Source organism: Orycteropus afer, unplaced genomic scaffold, assembly GCF_000298275.1.
Source record: "Orycteropus afer afer isolate SDZICR_OR568_19922 unplaced genomic scaffold, OryAfe1.0 scaffold00006, whole genome shotgun sequence".
NCBI lineage: Eukaryota > Metazoa > Chordata > Mammalia > Tubulidentata > Orycteropodidae > Orycteropus > Orycteropus afer.
In genome coordinates this window covers 11,154,972-11,174,967 of record NW_006921593.1, presented here as the reverse complement: position 1 = coordinate 11,174,967, position 19,996 = coordinate 11,154,972, and the positions used below count along the sequence as shown (strand labels likewise).

Here is a 19,996-nt window from a genome sequence, read left to right as displayed (position 1 = left end):
CCAGGTTCTGGTGGTCACCAGCAGTCCTTGGCATGCCTTGCCTTGTCGTCATGTCACTGTGATCTTTGTCTATGTCTTCACGTGGCTTTCTATCTTCTGTGTGTCTCCAAACCTCTCTCTACTTAGGAGGACACCACTCACTCATTGTACTGAGGACCCACTCTAATCCAGCATGGCCTCAACTTCATTACATACCTAAAGACCTCATTTCCAAATATGGTCACACACATAGGTTCTAAGTGTACGTGAATTTTGGGGGAACACTATTCAATGCAATTCAGAGCTTGTCTGCTAACCAAAAAGTTGATGGTTCAAACCCATCAGCTGTTCTGCAGGAGAAAGATGAGGCAGTCTGCTTCTGTGAAGATTAAAGCCTTGGAAACCCTCTGGGGCAGTTCTGCTCTGTTCTGTAGGGTTGCTGGGAGTCAGAATTGACTTGACGGCACCAGGTTGAGTTTTTTTTCTATTCAGTGCAGTACGGAGGCCGCTGTGGCCACTCAGGGACAGATGCTGGTGCCTGCATGATGGCAGTGGACCTGGTAAGAAGTAGTGGAAGTGCAGATAGATTTTCAGATAAGAGCATGCGGGACTTAAGGTGCATTAGATACAGAGTCCAGAGGAGGAGGGCAGCCGAGGGTAACTCTGTCCTTGGCTTGATGAGCTAGAAGAGTGGTGTTGCCATGAACTGAGATGGGAAAGACCACAGGGGAGCAGCTCGGGAGGACATCACGAGCTCACTTTTGGATATTGCTCAAGTAATGTCTTTCAGAAGGATCAGCACAAGGTGGAGGTTGAAGACATATCCCCCTGCTGGACCACTCCATCATCTCTCACGTCAGCGCCTCCTGCTCCCTTCAGCCCTCTCCCTCCCATCTTAGAGTTCCATATCTCGCTGTAACATCTCTTGGAACTCCTGCACTGCCAAGGAAATGGCTTACCTGGTTATGGAGGCTGGAAAGTCCCAAATCCACGGGTCAGGTGTTAGTCTCACACGCTCACGCACATCAGCAAGGGCTGACGAACCCCAACAGGCAGGTCAGACAACTGGGTGCTGTCTCTCAAGCCCCAAGACCTGCAGAGGAGATGGTGATGAACCAGGGTCCAAGGAAGAGAGCAAACTGTGCCAGAACATTCACCGTAGACCCTAAAGGGAACTAAGGGTGGTGACAGAGTCACACCCTCTGGTGTAAGGCAGGACTCAGGATACATTGCACCCTGATCCTGCCTCAGACATAACGGACAACTCAGCCCCAAACGGAACCATGACCACAGGCTTAGAGGCTAGTGTAGTACCTCACAGAAGGGAGGACTATGGCTAGAAGGGCCACATGAAGTAATTAACTGCACTGGAGGTACGTTAGGTTTAAGACGGTTATTCTCCATATAAGTGAGGCTAACATGTAGGCAGCTGGGTATTGCAAATCTCAAGTTCAAGGGAGGGGTTCCAGGCTAGAGAGAAATTTAGGAGAACTTAACGTGAGTGTGGTATTTAAAGCGACGGCAGTACGTAATTCTAGAATATGGAAGTAGAGAAGAAGGGAGCCGCAAGGCCTGAGCCCTGAGGCCCTGCAGCGTGGAGAGACCTGGGCAGCAAAGAGCCAGTGCAGCAAGCTTAGAAGCACCAGCCGGAGGAGGAGACTCAGGAGAGAGGCCTGTTGGGAACATTGGGCAGAAAAGGAACTTCAAGAAGATGAATTGTATGAAATCACATGTATAAATTGCGTGAGATGAAGAATGGAAAGTTTGGGTTCAGCAGTGTGAGGCCCATCCTTGGTTACGTGAAGGACTGTTGTTGGTGAAATGATGACACGTCCTTACGTGCAGTAGGTTCAGGAGAGAAGAGAAAAAGTGAGGCGGGAAATCTAGACAGTTCTTAGAGGTGTTTTGCTCTGAAAGGTAGCGGAGAACGGGGAGAGTAGTTGTTTGGGAGCAAGTGTCGTGCCAAGAGAAGGTTTTTAGTTTGATTTTTTACAAGATGAGAAACTACTGCAGCATATTTTACGTAGAGGGAGGGGGATTAGAAACGCAGGTGTGAGTGCGAGGATAACTGTAGGATCAGGGTCTCAAGTGAGCAAGGGGACAGGAATTTCTGGCGGTTTCTCTCTGAAAGTGGAAGCAAGAGTGGCATGCCTTCAGGTAGGTTTGGGTGGATTTGGTGGGGCCATTATGAGGAAGTTCGTGTGTGACTACTTCCTCAGTGCAAAAAGGGCAAGGAGGCCACATGTTCTGACCTCCTCTAATCCCACAAGAGGAAGACAGAATCACCATCAATAACCCAAGGCCTAATACTGCAAGGCCAGACATGCTGCCTCCCTCCAGCCCTTTCACCAACCGTTCCTCCCAAAGCACCCACCACCTCTCTCCTGGGTTCGATAATTCACTGCAGTGGCCACACAGAACTCACAGATTATGGAGTTTATTAGGGAAGCACCAGGCTACAATTCAAGTTCAGGAAAAACGCTTAGTCTCTCCCTCGGCCAAGTCTCTCACAGTCTCTCCCCCAGCAGTGCATGTCCCTCAGTGTCCTACTCAGCAATGTGTGTCTCTTGCGTCTCTTTCCCAGCAGCACATGTCTCTCTCAGGAGCGCCTGTCTCTTTCGGCAGCACGTCTTCCTCAACCAGCAGTCAGAGTTCTGCCTCTAGGAGGCCTCCTTTTGTGCTTGGCAGAGTGGCCAAACTAACCAATCATAACAACAGAATTCTGAGCACCTGAGAGTGAGCCTCCCATAACATTGCATTGTGCCACGCCCACCAGAAATAACCCAGGTGGTTAACATTTACAATCAGGAGAGCTCCTCAGTTGCTCATTCCACCACTGAGTTTACAATGACTTATGGGTAGAAAAGCCACACTAAGTAATTTACTACACTGCACTCAGTGACTAGGAGGTGAAGTCCTCCCTTGAAAGTAAGGAGGAGACAAGCTGTGTTGGAAGTTTTGAACAGGAAGAGAAGGTTTGCGGGAGTCTTGGGACAGTGCACCATGTACCACTACGGAAATGCAGGAGGGGTGGTTGGCGGTGCCAAGGACACACATGCGTGTAAAATGAGACTGGTCGTCCTGGTTGTATGTGTGTGTGTTTCTGTTTGGTGTTGTATCACAGGTAAGCAGTTGAATTTCACTGGCACAGAGGGTTGGATAGACTAATTCCTCAGAGAGAGGCATGTGGGAGTGATGATGATGAAGGAGTGTGGTGTTTACACCAGCTGGGGGTGGGGTGAGGACTCTGGTGGAAAAGTGCTGTCAGCACTTGGACTTGGAGGGCCAAGTTGGACACTTGGATTGGACTGGTAAACTAAGTGAGCTGGAAATAAAGGGACGGTAGACCCAGAAGAAGGAGTTAGAGTGTTGGGTGTAGTATAATTATTGGTGATGATAAGCTAAGGAGTCCTGGTGGTGCTTGGTTGCTAATTGAAAGGTTGGTGGTTTGAACCCACCAGCAGCTCTGTGGGTAACAGTGAGTCAGAATTGCATCAACCGTGGTAGATTTGGTTTGGAGGTTTAAATTGCTTGCTGGCACATAACAATCGGTTAAGTCTAGGCCTGTGGGCATTTCTGCTAAGTTGAGGTTGCCGAACAAAATGATTGGAAGTGAAGCTGAAGAACTGAGGTCAAGGTGAACTGTCCGTGTGGGTGATGGACACCAGGAATGAGAACGGTGGTAGCGGGCAGACGGCCAGGCAGATTATTGAATACCTGCTGTCTTTGCCCCTTTTTGAAACTGGTATCTTAGGGTTGTTGAGTTTATCATATTGTAATTTGAAGCAAAGACTAGGACTTCGTTATCAGCATTGCTTCATGCTCTCTGTGCATTCTACTGCCATTCTGTCCCTTATAAACACGTTGATTTGTGTTCAGGTGCTTACTTTTTCCAGGATGTTAATATTAATCTGTTTTGTGAAAATAATAAAAGTATGTCTTAAAAGGAAGTTAGTTTGTTTTTCAGCTTTGATTGGCCTTTAAGTGCAAATGCTGACGTCATGGTTTTCACCCAAACTGGTATATTGTGGAACACCCTATTTTTTTTTTTTTTTCTCTGAAAACAAATTGAAGGTTGGAGACAGTGCTGCATTGAACAAGTCTTAGGCATCGTGTTTGTAACAGCATGTTCTCACTTCGTGTCTCTGTATTACATTTTGGTCATTGTCGTAATAGTTCACACTTTTTCGCCATGCTATTGCACACCTAATAGACTGCCAAACCAAAACCAAACTCTCTGCTGTCAAGTTGATTCTGACTCATAGCAACCCCCTTTGGGTTTCAGATGCAGTAAATCTTGATGGAAGGAGATTGCCCAGTCTTCCTTCCACAGAGTAGCTGTTGGGTTTGAACTGCCAACCTTCTGGTTAGCAGTCAAATACTAATTGCAGTCAAATGGACTTCAATATCGTATAAACATGAGTTTTAGATGCACTGGGAAACTACGAAATTTGCGTGACTCACTTTCATCGCGGTGGTCTGGAAGTGAACCCACAATATCTCCGAGGCACGCCTGTACTTATTATTTCTCATTTAGCTTGTTCTTATATGAGGCAGCAAATTCTCAGTTTGTGTTTGGTTCATTTTAGCAGAATAGTTTTCTGTAAAGGCCTGCTGTCTTTAGAACGATGTGGTTCTTCAGAGTTACCGTGCAGTGATACATGTATTGGCTATTTGTCAGTTTACTTCCCGTGAAAGGGAGACTAATTGTAGAACTCAGTTGAAATGGTTTTGAGATGCATTTGAGTTATGTATGAACTGAGCTTGTAAATTGGTCTTCATGAGGTCAGTGTTAATTTCTGTGAAAGCATAATACATTTTTAAATAAATAGAAAGGAAATATTATAATTATATGAATGTTGTACATATCTGATGAATAATTTAAAATGGAGGAAAATTTGAGTTTTCTAAGCTTTTTGAGAGGAAATGTGTGAAAGAATAGAAGGCTTTTGGCTATCTGTTTTCTTGTATTTTGTTTCTGGATAAGAGTAATGTTATCTTTACTGTTTTGATGGAAATGACTTCAACAACTGTTCTTTGGTTTTAGGTGCTCCTTGGAGAGATTTACACAGGCACTAGTGTAGCAAGAGTAATAGTGAAGGAGTTAAAAGCAAGTGCAAGCCCAAAGGAACAAGATACTTTTTTGAAAAATGGAGAACCTTACTAGTAAGTAAACCTTAATATATATTCTATAAACAAGGCTGTGGTCTGTTGAAAATCAAGTGTTTAAAACTACTTTGGGATATCCATCTGCAAAATACACCATTTCAATAAGAACCAAAGTGTCATAACATAATACCTACAAAGTCAAGGTTTTAATTAAAAAAAAAAATCACTTTTCGTTCCGAGAACCAGGAGAACTCAACTTGAATGAGAAAGACAGTCAGCAGATGCCCGCGTCAAGTGGCAGATGTTTGAACTGCCCAACAAGGGTATTAAAGTAGCCATCATGGAAGTGCTTCGTGAGCAATTACAAGCATAACTGAAACAAAAAAGAGTCTTAGAAAAAAAATAGACGGTCTCAGCAAAGAACTAGAAGACTTAACCATTTTGGAGGGTTCACTACAGAAAACAAAATAAAACAACTCGATGGATGTGCTCAACACCTGACTGGAGAGGACAGGGGAATCGTTTGTGAACTTAAAACAATAGGAATTACACAGTTTGAATAATAGAAAAGAGACCAAATAGGTAAGTGTGTAGAACCTCAAGGACATAGGCGACGCTAACAAAAGGTATAACATTCGTGTGATCATAGTCCTAGAATGGGAAGAAATGGAGAGTGGAACTGAAGAAGCATTTAAAGAAATAATTGCGGAAATATTTCCAAATTTGGAAAAGACTGAAACTTACATATTCAAGAAGGTGAATGAATTCCCAATAGGATAAGCCCAAAGAAATCCTTGCCAAGACACATCATAGTCAAACTTCTGAAAACTAAAGGCAAAGAGGAGTCTTGAAAGGAGTAAGAGAGAAATGACACCTTACCTTTGGGAAAAACAATTTGAATGGCAGTGGAATTCTCATTGGAAACCATGGAGGCCCGAAGAAAGTGGCACATTTTTGAAATGCTGAAAATAAAAGAACTGGTTGTAGACTACTGTATCCATTGAAAATATCTTTCAGTAATGAAGGTAAATGAAGACATTCTCAGATGAAGGCACCTTAAAAGAATGGCTAAGGGAAATCCTCTAAACGGAAAGGAAATCATAAAAGAAGGAATCTTGGAAAATTAGGAAGGAGGAAAGCACAAAAATATGGGTATGTAAGAGTCCTTCTCTCCTTGAGTTTTCGAAATTATCTTTGTTGGTTGAAGCAAATACCATAACATTGTCTGACATGGTTCTCAAAAGACACAGAGGAAATACTTAAGGCAATTATGTTACAAATGAGAGAAGGTAAGGAAAGGGAGCTACGATTTCTGTATTTCATTGAATTGGTAAAATGTCAACAGTAGTAGACTGTGATAGGTTATGTAATACTGGAGCGACCATTAAAAAATTTATACGAAAAGAGCCACTCAGGAACATTGTAGATAAACTCAAATGGAATTCTAAAAATGTTCAAGTAACCCACGAACCACGAAGGCGGGAAAGTGGAAATAGATAGAACAGAGGGAAGAATCAGAAAAGAGCCAACTCAAGCCCTTAGCATGTATTAAATGTAAATAGTTTTAACGCACCAATTAGGAAGAGCCAACTATATGCTGACTGTAAGAAACTCACTTCAAATATAAGAACGTAGGTTTCCTGAAAGTGAAAGGATGGAAAAAAGATGTTCAGTGCCAACATTCATTCAAAGAAAGCAGAGGAAGCTATATAAAAATCACATTTTAAGATTTAAAAATAGAATTACCAGGGGAAGAGAGGGACATTGCATAACGATAAAAGAGTCAAACCACTGAAAAGACCTGCTATGCAGGAATGCATCGGAAAGAAGGGCCCAGGGAAGAGGTAACTACAGGAAAGAAGTTGGAAGAGAGCTGTTACATTGTGGGAATTGCAATCAGTGTCATGAAACAAAATGTGTATGAACTGCTGTCTGGAAAATGAATTTGCTCTGTAAACTTTCACTGAAATCTCAAAAATTTGGAAGAAAAAAAAAGTTGCAGCAGTATATCACCAGGAAACTGCCAGATACTTAAGCTGGATTCAGAAGAGGATGTGGAACAAGGGACGTCATTGCAGCTATCTGATGACTCTTGGCTGAAAGTAGAGAATATCAGAAAGATGTTTATCTTTGTTTTATCGACACAAAGGCATTTGACTATGTAGATCATAGCAAATGACAGATAACATTCTGAAGAATGGAAATTCCAGAGCATTTAATTGTGCTGAGGAACCTGTACAGAGGCTAACAGGTTTGAAGAGAACAAGGTGATAATGCGTGCTTTAAAGTCAAGAAAAGAGTACATCAGGGTTATATCTTTTCAGCACCCTTATTCAATCTTATTTGTTGAGCAAATGATCTGAGAAGCTGAACTATATATATATAAAGAACATGGCATCGGGATTGGAGGAAGACTCATTAACCTGTGATACGGAGTTGACACAGCCTTCCTTGCTGCAAGTGAAGAGGACTTAAAGCACTTATTGATGAAGATCAAAGTGCATGGATTAAACCTCAACATAAAGAATACGAAAATTCTCACAACTGGCCCAGTAAGCAAACATCATGATAAACGGAGAGAAGATTGAAGTTGTCAGGGATTTCATTTGGATCCACAGTCAACCCCCATGGAAGCGGCAGTAAGGAAATCAAACATTGTGTTACACTGGGCATATCTGCAAAAGACTTCTTTAAAGTGCTAAAAAAGCAAAGCTGTCACTTTGAAGACTAAGGGGGTGATTCACCCAAGCCATGGTATTTGGTATTTTCAGTTGCCTCATATGCATGTGAAAGTTGGACAGTGAATAAGAAAGACTGAAAAAGAATTGATGCCTTTGAATTATGGTGTTGGTGAAGAATATTGAATATACCATGGGCTGCCAGAGAGCCAACACATCTATCTTGGAAAAAGTACAGCCAGAATACTCCTTAGAGGTAGAAGACAGCATGAGTTCATCCCTCGTACTTTGGACACGTTAGCAGGAAGGACTAGTCTCTGAAGAAGGACACCATGCTTGGTAAAGTAGAGGGTCAGCTAAAAGGAGGAAGACCCTCAGCAAGATGGATCGACACTATCGCTGCCACAGTGGTCTCAGACGTAGCAAAAATTTTTAGGATGGTGCAGGGCTGGGCAGTCCTTCCCTCTGTTGTACGTAGGGTCAGCATGAGTTGGAACTGACTCAGTGGCACCTAACAACTGTAGTCAAGAAACAGCAGCACTTTAAAATAGATGAGGCTAAAATGGATAGAACTGAGAAGAGAAATAAACAAGCCCATAATTATCACTGGAAACTTTAGCACTTATTTCTCAACAGTTGACAAAGTCATCAAGGATATAGAATTCAACAGTACTATCAACCAATGGGATCTAATTGACATTTATAGAACATGCTACCCATTAGCAGGAGAATAAACATTCTTTTCAAGCATCTGTGTAACATATACTAAGACCATATATCCTGTACCATAAGACAAGCCTCAGTAAATGTAGAGTTGTAACTGGACATGGTGTTTTTCTTTGACCACAGTGTAATCAAGCTAAAAGTTAATAGCAAACACATAATAGAAAAATCTCCAAATATTTAGAAAGTAAACAACATACTTCTCAGTAATCTATGGCTGAAAGAGGAAGTCTTCAGGGAAATCAAGTATATTGAACTGAATGCAAGCAAAAATACAGCACGTGGGACACATCTAAAGCAATGAGGACAGGCACATTTATAGCCCTAAATGTATAGAACACGTGAAAAAAGAGGAAAAGTCTCAAATCAGTAATCTAAGTTCACAATTTAAGAAACTAGGAAAACCAAAACCAACCAAACTCACTGCCATTGAGTCAGATCCGACTCATAGCGACCCTTCCTTGGGTTTCTGAGGTGGTATCTCTACAGAAGTAGATTGTCCTGTTTTCCTTCCGAGGAGTGACTGGTGGGTTTGAACCTCCAGCCTTCTGGTTAGCAGTCAAATGCCTTAGGTACTACACCACCAGGGCTCCTGAGAAACTAGGAAAAGAAGAGCATAATAGAGCCAGAGGAGCAAGCAGGAGGAAGGAAATACTGAAGACAGCAGATATCAATGAAATTGAAAACAAAACCAATAGGTAAAATCAGTGAAACAGAAGGCTGGATTCTTGAGAAGATTAATAAAATTGATAGATCTTTAGCAAGATTGACAAAGAATAAAAGAGATTATTAATATGCGGAAGGAAACTGAGACATCACTACCAACCCTGTAGACGTCAGAAGGCTAACAAGGGAATGCTGGTAGTTGATGGCAGTGATTTTAATCTCAGTGGAATTCCTTTGAAAGGTAGGGATTGATTGATTCAATAAATCTGAATATTTATTGAATATTTTAATAGTTTGCATCTGTTGAATATATTTTTAATGTGACCTTTTCAGTTTGTCATATTTATATCATCATGAATATTAAAATTTGGCTTACCATTGAAACATTTCTAATAGCATGCTTCCTAACGAACAGTATCATGACTTTTGTTTTTCCAGTATTCTTCAGCATCCAAATATTCTTCAGTGTGTTGGACAGTGTGTGGAAGCAATTCCCTATCTTCTGGTGTTTGAGTTCTGTGACTTGGTAAGCTTTTAGAAATTCAAGTTCAAGTCAAGTCTTTGAAAGATAATACCCACATTGTTGTGTGGTGTTTTTGTTTGTTTGTTTTAAATATTGTGTTTTTGGTGAATGTTTACACAGCAAGTTAGGTTCTCATTTGACAGTTTGTACACAAATTGACCGATGATGTTTGCTATACTTTTAACACTGTGTCACCATTCTCTTCAGTTGTGTTCTGTTTCCTGCACTCGAGTTTCCCTGCCCCTTATCTCCTCATCTTTGCTTTCAATCAAATGTTGACTTTTGGGCTCCTATAGATGTTTGTTGGTGGAGCACTCATCTCATGGTGCTCCACTAATCAGCGTTACTATCCTGTGTGTCGCTTTGCTTTTCTGCTAAAAGGTGATCTCGGCATAGTTTTGGGTTTTTAACGATTTTTTTAAAGAGTGTTTGAGGACGATAGTCTTAGGGGTCCCCTCTGGTCTCCGTGGTCCAGTTAGTCTGGACCTTTTTTTTTTTTTTTTTTTTTTACCAATTTGAGTTTTGTTCTGCTTTCTTCTCCCATTCTGACTGGTATCATCTGTTGTGCCCCTGGTGAGATTGCCTGGGGTGAGGGTGGCCAGGACCCCAGTGTCTCTGACAGATGGAAATGCTGGGGGGGTCTGCTCTCACTCCTGCCTCCCGTTCGGAGACCAGTGGGATGCATCAGGCCATAACGTACTGGCTGACACCTCCATGGTGTCTTATTGGACCCTGATCCCTGTACTGAACCATTTAAGTACATTAATCACTTTTAGTTATAACTAAACCCTGGATTAGTACTAGTATTTGCCCATAATTTGCATATGATTAAAATAAAGCTCAGAGAGATTAAGAAAATGTTGTTGGCAAAAGTATCTGGCCCAGCCAGAGCTTGGATGTAGGTTTTTCCCACCTGTGATTTAGATTTGCCTGTTGTTATTGGAAGAGCTCTGGTGGCATAGTGCCTAAGGCATTTGACTTCTCATCCGAAGACTGGCAGTTCAAACCCACCAGCTACTCCTTGTAAGGAAGGTTGGGCAATCTACTTCTGTAGAGATACTGCCTTGGAAACCCAAGGAGGGTTTGCTATGAGTTGGATTGACTCGATGGCACTGAGTTTGGTTGGTTTTTTTTTTGTTTGTTTGGTTGTTATTGGGGGAGCTCTGGTGGCCTAGTGCCTAAGGCATTTGACTTCTCATCCGAAGGCTGGCAGTTCAAACCCACCAGCCACTCCTCGGAAGGAAGGTTGGGCAGTCTACTTCTGTAGGGGTCGCTGTGAGTTGGATCGACTCGATGGCAGTGAGTTTGGTTTTTTTTTTTGGTTCTGTTACTGGATGCCATAAGTTGATTCTGACTCGGCGACCCCGTGTGACAGAGAGCTGCTGATAGGATTGCCTGGGATGTACTCTTTTTTGTCAGCAGATCACTGGCTCTTTCCCCCTCAGAGCTGCACTGGGTGGGTTCTAACCATCAACCTTTTGGTTAGCAGCTAAGCACTTAACCATTGTGCCACCAGAGCTGCTAACTACAACTAGGCATTTGAAGTGCTTTCCCCATTGAAGAGGAGCCCAGGAGTCTCCTCTCCCATAGTGTACCCAAGACCTGAGATTTTTAAAATAGCAAACGTAATATTTCTATGTTTAAAAAAGTAAATGATTTACTTTCTTAACCTGAAACTAATAGCTGTGTTTCTTAGCATATTACCTCCTGAGATTTATAGTTGGAAAGATTGTTCTTTGTGCAGTTTTTATGAATAATAGTTTATCTGAAAAATCCCTGTCAGCATCTTATCACCTGTGTAGAGTATTTCATCTTGCTGCTGAATATTTCTTTAATTTGTTTTTAGCATGTCTGGTATATTCCAGAAACAGTGGTCAGATGTTAATTGAATTAATTAGGATTTGATATATTTCTTTGCATTGTTTCATGTTTTCAGAACATTGGCTGTGCACAGAAAAGAAGAACTGCGCCAAAATAAATCCTCAGTAAATTCAGATAACATTTACAGCTATTAAAATAGAAAGAGAGCAGTAGTCTGAAACATAGAGCATTTTTGTTTTAATTCCTAAATGTGGTTTTGAATGTTATTCTCATTGGCGGTGGTGGTGGTTGTTCCATGACATAGATTTGATTCCAGCTTACAGTGACCCATGTGCTACACAGTAGAACTGTCCCATAAGGTTTTCTCGGCTATAATCGTTCTAGAAATACGCCAGGTCATGTCTCCCACAGAGGCGCTGGGTGAGTTCAAACCGCAGACCTCTCAGTGCGCAGCCCGCTGCTTAGCTGTTTGCATCACCAGGGCTGCTGCTTCTCATTGGTAGAGGTGGTGAATTTCAAAGAACAGTTGGCAAGCTTGAAACATTAAATAGCTTTCACAGGATTATGTCATAGTAAGACCCCAAGTCTCAGTGGCTGACAGCATCAGAGGCTTCGTTCTCAGTCGTCTTGTGTGTTGGCCGTGGTCTGCAGCTCCGTGCCAGCCCGGCCGTCAGCTTCGCTCCAGGATCAAGTGGAAAGAGCAGCCTGTATTTGAGACATGCTCTTCTGTGGCAGAGGGACACGAGCAGTGGCCCAGTCACAGGGAGCCCCTGAGGGTCTGCTGGAACGTGACATGATTTAGTTCTCTAGTCCCCTGACCAGCGTGAGTCAGGTGGCCAAGCCTGCGAGCAGTGGGACAGCAAGGCTCTGCAGGTCCCGCAGTAACGGGTGGAGATGTGTCCTCTTAGTAGGAAGGTGGAGAATATTGGGAACAGTATGTATCTACATGGGCTCGTTCCTTAATGTCCAAGATAATGACACTTTAGTTCTGTGATTGGAAACACCTCAAGAGCTGCCTACTGGCCACCACCTGATTATTTCAGTGCAGAATTTGTAGGTGAGGGAGCTCCATGTGGCTACACAGCCTTGGCTTAAAATAACTCGTGATAACAAAATAACTTTGTGATGATACTCGTGACTCTGCTGTGAGACATGACTAATCTTGGTGAACTCGTTTGATAAGGTAGAGAGTGATTGACTCATTCAGTTTTGATATTTGTCAAGTCCCTACTGTGTGCCAGTTGTTGTTGTTGTTGTTAAGTGGCGTCGAATCGTTTCCGACTCATAGTGACCCCATGCACAGCAGAACGTAACACTGCCCGATCCCGCGCCAGCCCCACAATCCCTGCTGTACTTGAGCCCATCATCGCAGCCACTGTATCAATCCATCTCGTTGAAGGCCTCCCCCTCTTTCGTTGACCCTCTACCCTACCAAGCATGACATCCTTCTCCAGGGAATGGTCCCTTCTTACAACATGACCAAAATAGGTGAGACGAAGTCTGGCCATTCTTGCTTCCAAGGAGCATTCTGGCTGCACTTCCTCCAGGACAGATCTGTTAGTTCTCTTAGCAGTCCATGGTACCTTCAGCATTCTCCGCCAGTACCACAACTCAAAAGCATCAACTCTTCTTTGGTCTTCCTTATTCATTGTCCAGCTCTCACATGCATACCAGGCGATTGGAAATACCATGGCTTGTGTCAGGCGCACCTTAGTCCTCAAGGAGATATCCTTGCTCCACAGCACTTGAAACAGTTCCTTCGCAGTTGACTTTCCCAATGCTACACGTCGTCTAATGTCCTGACTGCTGCTTCCATTGGCATCGATTGTTGGTGTTCAATGCATCAAATCTATGCCAGATAGTGTATGTTAATGTCACTGTTGTTAGATTCCGTCCAGCCAGTTCCAACTCATAGTGACCCTACCCACTGTACAACAGAACGGAACACTTTCTGGTCCCGTGCCATCCTTGCAGTCGGTGCTGTCTCGAGCCCATTGTTGCAGCCTGTGTGCCGATCCGTCTCGTTGAGGGCCTTCCTCCTTTTCACGGAGCCTCTGCTTTACTAACCATGATGCCCTTCTTTATGCCCCTCCTTGTAGCTTGTCCACAGGATGTGAGATGAAGTCGCGCCATCCCCACTTCTAAGGAGCGTTTTGGCTGTACTTCTTCTAAGACAGATCCATTGGTTTTTCTGGCTGTCAGTGGTATATTCCATATTCTTCTCCAAAACAATTCAAAGGCATCAACTCTTCTTCAGTCTTCCTTATTCATTGCCAGCTTTCACATGCATATGAGGTGACTGAAAATACCATGGCTTGAGTCAGGAGCATATTAGTCTTCAAGGTGACATCTTTGCTTTCTAACATTTTAAAGAGATTTTTCATAGCACATTTGCCAGATGTTTGGTTTCTTGACTACTGCTTCCATTGACGTGGGTTATGGATCCAAGTAAAATTAAATCCTTGACAGTGTCAGTCTTTTCTCTGTTTATCATGATGTCGCTTATTGGTCCACTTGTGAGGATTTTCATTTTCTTTATGTTGAGGTGTAATCCATACTGAAGGCTGTGGTCTTTGACCTTCATCAGTGAGTGCTTCCAGTCGTTTTCTCTTTCAGCAAATAAGATGCTGTCATCTGCATATCACCGGCTGACAATGAGTCTTCCTCCAATCCTGATGCTGCGTTCTTCTTCAAATAGTCCAGGTTCTCGGATTATTTGCTCAGTACACAGATTGAGTAAGCATGGTGGAAGGATACAGCACGGATGCGCACCTTTCCCGATCTTAAACCATGCAGTCTCCCCTTGTTGGTTTTCAACCACTGCCTCTTGGTCTGTTTACAGGTTCCTTGTAAGCTCAATGAAGTGTTCTAGAATTCCCATTCTCCGCAGTGTTACCCATCATTTGTTATGATCCACACAGTTAAATGTCTTTGCATAGTCAATAAAAACAAGTAAACATCTTTCTGGTATTCTCTGCTTTCAGCCAAGATCCATCTGACATCAGCAATGATACCCCTCGTTCCACGCCCTCTTCTGAATCCAGCTTGAATTTCTGCCAGTTCCCTGTCCATCCATGTATTGCCCCAGTGATTTTTGAATTATCTTCAGCAAAAAGATAGTGTTGTAGGTGCTGGGCACCTAGCAGTGAGTAAAGCCCTGTCCTTGTCCTCATGAAACTCATTCTCCTGAGGAGAAACAAATAGTAAGCAAATGCGTAGTCTGTCAGGCAAGGTCCTGGGGCTTGGGTATAAAGTTAGGAGGTGGCACCTTTTGGGGCAGGGAGATTGGGAATCGTCGCTGATAAGGGGACATTTGAGCAGAGTCCTGTGTGACTGGTTATCTTAACATCCAGTGTTTACCATCAGTCACTTCTCCTGACTGCTCTACCACTCCTCACTGATTAATCCAAGTATGTTTTTGTATAGGAAAGTTCTTCTGGAGAAACTTAGCAAAAGAGTCTACGGTCTCCCTAGGTTTCTTCCCCTCCAGTGTGCTGATCTTTTAGTAGCAATGACCAGAGTGACAAAACACGCTTTTCCTTTCTTGGTGGGGACTGTGCAGGACACTTACAGTTTTGGGGCACTGTGTGTCTTGGTGTCTTTCGCTTCCTGCAGGGTCAGGTAAGTCCTTTGGTGGCCAGCTGTCTTAGGCCCGCTGCACCCTGCACAGAGTGGAGGGGGGCCGCACTCTGTGAGCATCACGGCGTAACTGTTCCCACCAGCAGAGACCCAGCTAAGGCTGTTTGAGCCGTTAGGAGGCAAACTGGCGGGTGGGGGCACAGAGTCTGCAAAAGTGAAAGCAAAGTGCCCTCGTGATTCTGCTCCCGAACCTGGTTCTGGTGAGCTCAGAGGTCCAGAGAAAACCGGTGCCCTTGCCTGCCGTCCGCCTCCATGCCGGCCTCTTGCCTGCTGTCCGCTTCCATGCCGACCTCCATGGTCCTTCTCCCCATTGGGAATGACTGGGGAAGGGGGAGGTGACCTCAGAGTGTGGATCGGCTTTGAAGCCATCTGAGCGTGGTGTTACCCCTGTGGGGAGACACCTCTGGGTTTAGTTTATGGAGTACTGTGTGAGGATTTTGCTCCTTCCTGAGTCTATTTTGCTTAATTTTCTTTTCTGAGGAGTTTGTTCCTTTCATCTGAATTACCAAATGTGTTGGCTTACACTGTTCATGTTGTTCTCTCTAACAGTGTCTGTGGCCTCTGTGGTTGCGGCCTTGCTCTTCAGTGTTGTTTGTTTTCTGTTACTTTCTGGATCTGTCTCATCAGGAGTTAGCAGCTTTCCAGAGAACCAGTGTGTATCTCTGTTGAGTTCTCTTACTCACTTTTGCCCTTCATTATTTCCTTCCTTGTGCTTTGGGTTTATTTTCTCATTTCTTCAGAGGAGGTTTCGCGTCAGTGCAGAGTCCGCCTCGTGATGCGTGTATGTAAACCTCCCTGTGGCTTGGTTTCAGTGTTGTCAGAGACCCTGCTCCGTGTGAGTTCACGTCTTTGAAATTTGCTGAAACTTCTTGATAGCCCAGTACTTGGTCATGTTTTTGTGTCTGTAGAAGCTGCAATAAAAAGAAAAGTGTTCACTTTTTTTCTCTTACCGTTTTCAGTGCGTCTTTTGGGTCAAGTTAATGAGGTTCCTCAGATCTCCTGTGTCCTTCTTGGAGCGGGGAAGGAGTTGAATCCATTTGCTGTCACTTACTGAGAGGGGCATGTTAAACTCTCCCACTCTGATTGTGGATTTCCTTAATAATTCTGTTTTTTTCTCCATGTGTTTTGGGACTCTTAGTTTAGGGGTAGCTATTTAGAGTTGTTATAGCTTACTGTGAATGGAACCTTTTATCATTAGGAAGGGGTTCTCTTTAAGGCTAAAAATGTTCCTAAGGATCAAGTCCATTTTGACTGATGCTAGTATTGTTACATCAGCTCTCTTGTGCTTAGAATTTTCCTAGTTGATCTCTGTCAGTCTTTTCTTTTCTGGTTTACATCTCTTACCAGTGTTTACTAGTCCAGCAGTCTTGGTGACTTAACGTGAACTGTGTTGTTCGTTTACATTTATTGCAATTCCTGAGGTGTTTGGAATTATGCCTACCTGCTCTGTTATTTTTACTGTTTCAGCTTTTCTTTTTTCTAGTTCACCTTTTGGATTCTTCTTCTTCTTCTTTTTTTTTTTTTTTTTTCTTGGTTCAACTTTCTTCATCAGCTATTTTGAATTTTAAATGTTTTCTTTCTTAATTTTATATGTGATTACACTAGAAATTATAACACACGTACTTAATTTAGCAAAGTCTAAAATTTAATAGTGTATTATTCTATCTTCCCGCCCCCCAAAATAAAGCAAAAAGCTGGGACCCCCTCCTAGAGCTATCCTTCATGTAAGGAAAACTGGAATGAAACCCACTTCTCTGTGCTGTCCCCATACTCTCTTCCATCATGGAGATGGAGGGTGTTTATTTATTGAACTTTACATAGTGAGCCAAGGAGCTCTGGTGATGAAGTAGGTAAGGCATTTAGGTTGCTAACCGGAAGATCATCACCCACTCCATGGGAGGAAGGTGAGACACTCTGCTTCTGAAAAGATTCATAGCCTTAGAAACCCAGTGGGGTCACTATGAGTCATAATTGACTTGATGGCAGTGGGTTTGGGTTTTTTCGGGTAGTGAGGCAGTGTGCTGTGTCCCAGGGATTCAAGGACAAACTGTGTGGTCACTGTTGTCTAGATCTCCTAGTTAGAGGGAATGAGCAGACAGACGTGAAATGATAAATTCTTGTCTAGAGGCTTGAGGAAGGCGTTCTTCATGGTTTCTGATAGTCAACTTGCATGTTACGTTTTGTTTCATCTCAGTATGATCAGTGGTAATGTTCATGATACTAGGTTACTAGGTTATTGTAATAGGAAGATTGTTTCCTTTGGTGCTGATGGGTGGGTCCTATCCTGCCAGCATGTGAGAAGGGAAAGCCCACAGGTGCAAGGATACACGTTGATGTGACACAGGGTGAGTTTTTTTGGCCAGATTTCCCTTTGAGCGTTTACTGCTGCCTCATGTGGGGCTTTAAGTTCCTGACACTGGTTTAAATAACAGTTGAAGCACATAACCATAATAACTGCTTTATCATTACTGTAAACAACCCAGTAGTGACAGGATTCTAGAGTATTGTTTATATCTTTGTCATTTACAGAGACCATTTTTGTCTAACTGTAACAAATGCCTGTGTCCTCTGTTAACGCAACCTTCTTTTGATCAGAATGTTCCCTGTCATTGTTGGATCTCACACTTGATGGCTAGTGTCCACATCAGGAGACTATTCACAGGCTATTAACTTACCTAACTTGGGATTGGCTTTCACACTGTGGGTCACCCTCCAGAATTAATCAGTGACTTCTTGAAACGTATTTTATGTGAGTCCCTAGGGTTTGGTGGCTCAGTGCCTAAAGCATTTCATTACTAGCCAGGAGCTTAGTGGTGCAAACCCACCAGCTGCTCTCAGAAGGAAAATGGCGCAGTCTTCTGTAAAAGTTTACCACCTTGGAAACCCAGCGGTGGTCTTTATGAGTTGGAATTGACTTGAGGGCAGTGAGTTTGGATTTTTTCCCCCCTAAGCCTTAGAAGGATGCTCATTCCTGGAGGATGAACATCTGGAAGAGCCCTCATCCTCACCTCCTCCAGAGCTTTCACTTCAGAGCAGAACTAATGGTGGTGGTTAATAGGCGTGTGCTGCCCTGTGGCCCACTGCTCAGCAGTGATCCTGGATTATCTTTGCATCTACTGTTCAAGGTACTGTGCCAGGTGTTCTAGGAGGACACTAGGATACCCTTTGGAAATCTGATGGTCGGTCCTTGGCGTGGTCAGACTCTGTTGAGCTACAGGCCTTTGACCTAGAGGATCCCTCTATCTGGGATAGCAGTGAGAGGTCACCTTATCTCCTCGGCTGCTCTCACGACCATTACCTCTGGGCTCTAGACAACTTCAAAGGGAGCAGCTCTCCAGCATCAAGGACGGGGACCACGGCAGGGCAATTGCACTCGAGTCACAGGAGCAGACAGGTGGCATCAGCCCAGCAAACCCATGCATGGGCTGCAAGGGGGGCCCCAGACACACCACAGCCCTCACCTTCACACACATCCCAGTCCCTGCCGGATCCCTCTGAATTTCCCCCCAGAAATGGGCCCGCCTGTGCAGGTAGCATAATCGAGGGGGAGAGCTGCTGACTGGTTGAGGTCTAGAGGACAGTGAGGGCCATTGCCCCTGGCTGAGCACTGTGCGCTGCAGCTGCAGTGGAAAGATTGGCTGTCTTCACGTGTTCTTAGTGGGTCAAGTGCTATTGAGCGAACGTTGGCTTTTTCAGTCATTATCACACTCGCCGACAACATCTTTTAAGGAGAAAGGGAAGAATGATGGACCTTTCCTTATGCAGTTCCTTGTGAGAAAGAATCACTGGCCTGTTTTTAGAAGCACTTAACCTTGGAAGTTTCATGAAGATACATGAATACTGTTCTGTGTGAGTTTGGTGCCTGAACTGGGGCCGTAATAGATAGCGCTGACACTGACAGTGTTTGGGACGAGTTGAGAAGTTAATGCAGGGTGTCATATATAGCGTATTGCCACAAGAGGTGCACTGTGGTCACACGTGAAGAGCAGAGCGCTGAGATCGTGGCTTGATTAAGACTCACTCTTTCAATAAAAATGGATCGAGCTCATCGAGGGTGGACACTGTGCATAGGACTCTGCAGGATTTAGAGATGGGAGAGCCCTGAGCGCTGTCTTACCTGCCCTCACAGCCGGCCAGCATACCTGTATAGGTCTGTCTGCTGCTGATTTTATTACCGTGGAAAGTTGTTTAGACTCCTTGAGCCTCATTTTAAATGCCTGTAAAATGAGGATAGTACTGTCTAGCCCTTAGGAGTATCCTGAGTGAAATAAGATGGATGATGAGTGTGAGTTACTGAAAATGTGTAAGTGCTAAGTGAGTGGTGGTTATTTTTATTAATGTCTGATTATTTAAATAAATTGATAATTAATTATCAAGGATTTGAGTGGTGTGTGTAGGAATATAGCAATTCTAACCAGCATAATTGAGGAAGGTTTCACACAGGAAGTGACGTTTGATTGGAGGGTTGAGAGATTGAACAGGCAGACTTTCTCTAGGCAGAAGAGAACAGGTAGTGGAAGTAGCATGCAAATGATTGCATGTGTGGGAACCCACTGAGGGTGCAGCTGGCGGGAGCACTAGGCAGGAGGGCTAGGAGGACTGGGGGGCTCCCATTGGGAAGGCAGATGGGACAGGCGATAGGCAGGACGGGAGGCTGATTGCCAGGTGATGGAGATAATGTAGTTAAACTGTGGTCGTATTCTCCACTCTGTCTTCATCTTTCTTAAAGGCAGCGGTTTCCTTAGGAACCACTGGGTAATAGAAGAAATAAAAAATGAAATTAAAATATTTCTTGAATCAAACAAGAATGAAAACGCAACATACCAAAATCTTTGGGACACAGCAAAAGCATTTATCA

General features: G+C 43.6%; 1 protein-coding gene across 1 annotated transcript in view; it reads left to right on the top strand.

The window, feature by feature from the left end:
• Nucleotides 1-19,996, top strand: part of LMTK2 (lemur tyrosine kinase 2) — a 113,096-nt gene that overhangs the window by 44,200 nt on the left and 48,900 nt on the right. The window contains exons 5-6 of the mRNA XM_007940963.2: nt 5,027-5,145; nt 9,594-9,681. Coding sequence (XP_007939154.1) covers nt 5,027-5,145; nt 9,594-9,681 — 207 coding nt within the window. The remainder of the gene's footprint in view (nt 1-5,026; nt 5,146-9,593; nt 9,682-19,996) is intronic.